Below are 7,072 nucleotides of genomic sequence, written 5' to 3'. Positions count from 1 at the left end.
CGGATATCAAGTACATGTACAGATGGTAGTTACTTACTGTTAAGGAGCTTGGAATGTGGTTTTTAGCCACCAAGAACTAGTGTGTGTTCTTGGTGAGAGAGAAAATTTAGACAAAGATGAGATTTAATGAGATAGGAACATGGATTTACCACTAGATAGAGGAATGAAGCAACAATTAGAGGTGAAAAACACTTACCACTTGGAGATCTTGAAGAATTTTCGATGAAGGTAGAGAGAGAGAGTAGAGAGAGAAAGCCTTTAGAGTGCTTAAAGCTTGAAATGAAGGCCACTCATCCCTTATATAGGGGTGAGTTTACGGCCAAGGGGTGGGGGGTTTACGGCCGTGAACATGGTTTACGGTCGTAAACTGAGTTTGCGGCCGTAAACTCCTCTCGAAGGGGGTGTTTGGCCCGAATGCTATGCTTTGACTTAGAAACCTCGATTTTGAAACCAAAACTTAATTGGACCGAGCCTAGAATATTTAATTAAGCTCAAAATAATGACAGCAAGAGTAGAAATAAATTCCAGAATGATTTATTTTTAACGATTTTGAACGAAAGAAATTTCGGGTTGTCACAATGTATATATATATATATATATATATATATATATATATATATATATATATATATATATATATACTCATAATGTACCTTTGATCAAAAAGAACAATCTTTCGCAATCCAACTTTACATGAGTTAGATGATCGTGCTGTTTCCTCAAGAGAACCTCACTCACAAAGATTCCCAATGGCATCTACAATATAAGAAGAAATTACTTAAGATTTTGCAATCTAATAACAAACGTAGCACAACAATATTATCCTGTAAGATATTTGTCGTCACCAACACGTGAACTAAGCTCATTGAACGGAAATAAGTCAAATACATAACGTTGAAAGACTGTTGATGGCAAGTGGGAAGCAACAATTGACGTATCAGCAAGAAATTTAATAAATATGTCCTTACGTAGTGGCCGATATAATGATTGACAAGGTAAAACCGAGAATTTATATATCGTATAAACACATCCCTCTTGTACAACATTAGTAAACTTGCACATGAATGAACTTGCAATGGTTGCATGAATAGAAGAACCCTGTTAAATGGAAGTAATATCATAACATACAAAATCCATAGACTAATTCAAAGTCATAAATAGTTGATCAAATAAACTTACATTTTCATCACAAAGAATTAGATCTAAAGACAAAACACGATCTGTTGAAGGGTTGTATGTTTTCCACTTACGTGTGACCATCACATGTACTTGCAACTTATCAGTAATGTTAGGCCTCAAATCACTTATCATCAGATAATTGGAGATAATTGGAACTGATCGTCATGTTTTCCTATATACATATCCATAACATATTGCAATCAAACGATCGATATCCAACATAAATCAAAATTTCTAATAAATAAACTGACCAGAAGTTCGATTTATAACACCATCAGTGTGATCGTTAATCAGTGTCGTCAATAATCGATTATTACATACATCAACAACAAAATTAAAGAAAGACTAACCTTGCACGCACAAATTCTGTATACTATGAAATAAAAAAAGAAGCAATTACGTTTACCGATACCTGAAGGACAATATGCAGACGACAATAGTGATCGACAAGAGGTTGAAGACCCTGAACAATCGAATAAGTTGAAACATTAGAAGAGAACGTGGAGCTACCGATCGTTGGAAGTTAACAGCGGAGAAATAGGAATGAGGGATAAGTCGGATATATTCAATGGAGATAGACGATATCAATTAGGGTAAAACGTTAAGTATAAAAAATTATAATCAATTAAAAAAAATTAATAAATAAATAAATAAATAACTAAATTACATTAATAGCCCTAATAGAAGTATTAAAGCGATTGTAGTAGTTAATTTACTACCGAATGGTTGAAGTTAGTAAATGATGCATATATATATTTCCTTAAAAAATTATAGTTTTTTAATAAATCAAATATAATATATGATAATTTTGTATTAAAAAAAGGATGAAAAAACCATTACATGATTATTTTTATGAAAAACAAAAAAAAAAAAAAAACATATTGTACCTTTTAAGAAATAAGCCTCTTCATGAACTTATGCATTTATGAACAAGATTATACCTATATCGGAACTTGCAATCCACTCATTCAATGTTGTTTATTCCATGTAATGGCAAATTATAGAAAACTTCTTTGTAAACAACATTCTTTGTCATATTGTTACCATACTTCCCGTTGTTGTCAATATAAAAGTAAAGACCAGCACGAGAGGTTACACGAGACGCTGTCACGTAAAGCTGACCATGCGAAAAAACAGGTTTCACCAAGAAAGCACATACATGATTAAACGTTTGCCCTTGACTTTTGTTGATTGTCATAGCGAAGCAAACTTTGACAGGAAATTGTCTTCTTTTAAATCTAAAAGGCCATGTTGTGTCCGATGCAGTCATATCAATCCTCCCAATTAATACTTTCTCTCCAATATGAGTACCGGTAATAATCACCGCCTCCAAAACCCTCCGACTAATTTGTGTGATGATCAACCGAGTCCCGTTGCACAAACCTCTTTGCAAATTTAAGTTACGTAACAAAATGATTGGTGCACCAACCTTTAAGTTTAACTTATGGTATGGAATTCCTGAAAACCACAACGTGTTAAGAAATTCTGAAGAATACATAATTTCCAATTCGGCAAAATTATCAGTACTTCGACAAATCTCATCAGCACTTAACATTTCATGCATGTCACCGGACATCTTACAAAGCACATGTAAATTGATCATGTCAACATCATCGTTTGTCGGGCAAAGAATGCATCGTTCCTTTATGTAAGAGATGTCGTTAACTAAACTCAAAATATCTGGGAATACAATGGATGTAACAACATCAATAGGATTATCAACAACGGGAATAAGAAGATCATCAGGTATAGTGATCCATGTACCATCGTCGTCACCTTCAACTGTACAAGTAGGAAGCCGACCAACACCCATATCAAGAATCCACTTACTAAATTCACACATTTTATAAGTTCATCGCCAGTAATGTTTTGATCAGACAAACGCATGTTAGTTGTCAAAACAAAAAAACGACATGAATTCCATAGACCTTCTGATTTGTTTATACAAGAGGATACAACATCAGAACGGGTTCCATGTTGAATAACAGGCAAAATTTGACGAAAATCACCCCCAAGAACTACCACTTTCCCTCCGAACACTTTGTTTTCACATCCAGCAACATAATAACGACATACATCACGAAATGCACGATCAACAGCTTCAAATGAATAACGATGTTGTAATGGAGCTTCGTCCCAAATAATCAGCTCAACAATATTAATCGACTCTGCGAGATCTGAGCCAACATCGATACCACAAGTTGAGTCTTTATCAATATCAATAGGAATATTAAACCTGGAATGCACTGTACGACCACCAGGTAATAACAAAGAAGCAATGCCAGATGACGCGACTGATAAAACAATCTTTCGATGCGATCGAATAGAAGAAATAATTGTTCTCCACAAATATGTTTTGCCTGTCCCTCCACAACCAGATACAAAATAAAAGCCACCTGTCTTTTCATTGACAGCATTAATTATAATAGTATAAACTTCTTTTTGTTGCACATTTAAACCACTGTAAAGCTCATTGAAAATCCTTATTTCTTCTTCGACATTGTATGTCCGCTCAACAACAATTAACCTATTCGAACCTATACTTAACAAACTATGGTTTAACTGAGGTAGATTGGGGAAATCAACCAACGAACGACAATTCCCATATAAAATATTATCGATATAAAGCAGAGTGTAGTTTACCAACTCATCATGCGAGAACATTAGATCTTCATTATCAAGCAATCTACGTTGATTATAAGCAACATCTTCTGATAAAAACGGGAAACAATCCCAAAAAAACATTTCTTGATCAGTAACACCACAAAATAACAAAATAATTACAAATAGTTCTCGAAGTTTCTTTCCTGACTGCCATTGGGAAGCCTCTCGGATTGAGTCAACCCATTCACCATCATCTCCTAATAACCTCAATGCTTTGCAAGCAGACATATAGGTCGGATGCTCAACACCATCAACAGTGCGAATATCTTTAAAACTGCAGGGTCCATGTACAACATTTAGTAGCATACGAAGATAATACCTTTCTCCTTCATTTGGATTTACAAAATATAACCGACCAATAACCAAACCATTTTTACGTGGCCTCCATTCCTTAACATCCCCTTTTTCATGCCATGTAAACTTCGTCGGGAAGTCTGAATAAGTTAACAAACGGGCTTCTGGATATAATTGATTTGCTCTCATCCATTCAGTAAACTTAGACACTGCAGATACCCTCATATCCAGAACTTCTGCAATATCATCATCTTCTCTAAAGTAAACTCTTTGACAATCCTCTTCATGAAATGGTAGTCTTTCTACTGCAACCGAGCGATACTGCATCTCAAAGCCCAACAATTTCCAACATGCTTCTGATATAGAAATGTAACGACAGTTAATATATTCTTCGATCTCATTCTCGTTGTGCAACATCGATATAAAAGATCGTGTTCTGTCTGGACCTTCCAAAACAGCAGTGGCACGATCATGGCCTTTATTAATGTAACTAAAAAGATACTTAATCAAACTGTCTTGGTTGCAATACTCAATATTTTATGACAACCATATTTGACAAGCAAATCGACATTATGAGGAACAACGTATCGGTTATCAAGCATGGTATCCTCATTACCAACATTAACTTTCGAACCATCGTTAGACCTTTTATAACAGGCCAACCATCACGCCTAATGAAAGTTTCATCGCAATATTCCTTAGGGTACCCTTTAGAACAACTTCCATTGTGCATACATGGACTTAAAGTGTTAAGCTGGCCACATGGACCATGCATCATGTGACTACGAACAGCTTCAAAAGCAACTGGGTCATTTTCCTGAGAAGGCAACTCTGCCGATACAAATTGATCAATCTTTTGGGTTGTGGTTATTTTATCTGGCGGATGAAGAAACACAAGACAATGACAATGTGGCAACCCACGTTTTTGGAACTCAATTGTGTAAATAACTGCATACACATATAATTAAAATTATACAGCAAAATAACATACATTAAAATTATAGACGAAAACAAATATATTAAGAAAACATATCGGCTTTTGTACGACCAAAATGATGTTTTTTCCTTATGTCATTCATCAGCTCATCAAGCTTAATCTTGAACATACGCGCAACAATGTCAGGTCTATCGGTACTTGGTTGACCAGGTACCATTTCTTGAATATGACGTTCAATTTCAGGCCATTTAGGGTTGCACGTCATCGTAACAAATAGATCCGGAGTTCCAGCCCAGCGGCATATGGCCATTGCATCCTGATATTGTTGTATCTTATGCCTCGGTCCACCATTGAATGATGATGGTAGTATAACTCGACGACCCACATATGAAGCACTTGTTTCGCCTCTACATAAACTATCAGTCAAACCATGATACAGCTCGGAACGAATAGTACTTTGGTTTCTCTTATACCATTCTAAATCATGTTCAAGCACTGTAGCATAAGCATCAACTATGAATGTATGAAACAAACGACCAACTTTATGTAGAGTTTTACCTTTATTTAACCGAAAATGCAAACGGAAACAATAATATTCCCTCAAGGTAACATTCTTTCCTTTGTATGATGTAGAATTACTCGATAAAGGGATACTTAAATGAAACCCATCCTCTCCATATGGGAAAAGTAACGGATACTGCAACGCCATAAAAGATGGATGCAGTTCACTTATCCTTCGCACGGTACCGTCACCACGATCCTCAATAAGTACATCACGACACTGTATAGGACTACCATCACCTGGAATCAATGCAGCTACTTCAAATACGGTTGGTAGATTATACTGTCTCCCGTCTTTGGTTCGGTTACCAATTAATCGAATCTTAACCGACTGTGTTGATGACTCATGCAGCCTATCTTTAGCCATACGAAATGCTTGAACCAATGAGTTATTCTTATCTAGCATAGATAGGAGTTCTTCAACCAACCGTCGAAGCATAGTTACATCTGACCTTGCAGGAACACAATTGCGTAACGCATAAAATCGATTGTCGATTTCATTTTCAGTATCATAAATGTACAACTGCGCAAATCTAGGACGTCCATCCTCGTGTGTAGGTAACAAAGTACCGATTCTATGTGATTATGTCCATTCAAATGAAATGTATACAGACCTCTACCATCGTTACCAATCGTATGTATCTTTCCTCCGGTTGACGTGAACGCAAACATACGATTTAAAAGCTTAATATTTTTTCTAAAAACTTTTGAACGTCGATAACAATTGTAATCCAGTAAGTTCCACAATAATTGAGGAGGTTGCATAAGCAAAGGCAATTTAATCTTCCCTTCACTGAGAATTTTGGAATGGATGGCGAATACGTTTCAATGGTGCGCTCCTCATACCATAATATAGCTTGACAGTGTATACATGTGCGGGTTGCATCACCACAATCCCAATACGACAAAATACGACCTAAAGAACATCAATTTAAAGGAATTAAATATAAGGAAATGAATTGCTATTACAAAGTTCGGAAATTGATTCATAAGTATTCAAGGATTACATTGAGAATGTATAATTTGTGATGCATTAGAAGACGAACTTCTTGCGTTATCCACAGTTGGTATGGACGAATGTATAACAGAGTTATTTGTTGTAATCCGATCATTCAAGTTAGGTGTTATAGTCGAATGTAATGAATTCCCACCAATATCAAAAGTTGTACGTGAAGTAATGATCCTATGAGGTGCTGGCCGATCAAAAGTGCGCATCTCTTCGTTGTTGAGAGGAGAGGCTAATAAAAAAAATTTATATAATATAAATGATACATATCCTTCATCGATGTAAGTAAGAGACACAACAAAAAATAAAGGAGACACACCAGACGAAGGTCTACCACGAGGTCGTCCTCTTAACCGAGGACGACCTCCCCGACTTGGTCTCCGGACTGGTAGTGCTTCAAAGGTATTAGAAGGTAAAGCAGTAGAACTTCT

General features: G+C 35.9%; 1 protein-coding gene across 1 annotated transcript; it reads right to left on the bottom strand.

The window, feature by feature from the left end:
• Positions 1 to 2,143: 2,143 nt before the first annotated feature.
• On the bottom strand, positions 2,144 to 6,850 carry LOC145163484 (uncharacterized). The gene is made up of 6 exons (XM_079082320.1): positions 6,643 to 6,850; positions 6,341 to 6,551; positions 5,183 to 6,210; positions 4,758 to 5,085; positions 3,059 to 4,627; positions 2,144 to 3,008 (listed from the first exon to the last, which is right to left on the bottom strand). Exons 1-6 carry the CDS (start codon positions 6,848 to 6,850, stop codon positions 2,144 to 2,146), a joined length of 4,209 nt encoding a protein of 1,402 aa, XP_078938446.1.
• Positions 6,851 to 7,072: the final 222 nt, after the last annotated feature.

This window comes from Lactuca virosa, chromosome 3 (genome assembly GCF_052849685.1).
Source record: "Lactuca virosa cultivar CGN04683 chromosome 3, Lactuca_virosa_CGN04683_v6, whole genome shotgun sequence".
Taxonomy (NCBI): domain Eukaryota; kingdom Viridiplantae; phylum Streptophyta; class Magnoliopsida; order Asterales; family Asteraceae; genus Lactuca; species Lactuca virosa.
Note: the sequence above shows the minus strand (reverse complement) of the source record. Positions and strands in the feature narration are given on the sequence as shown.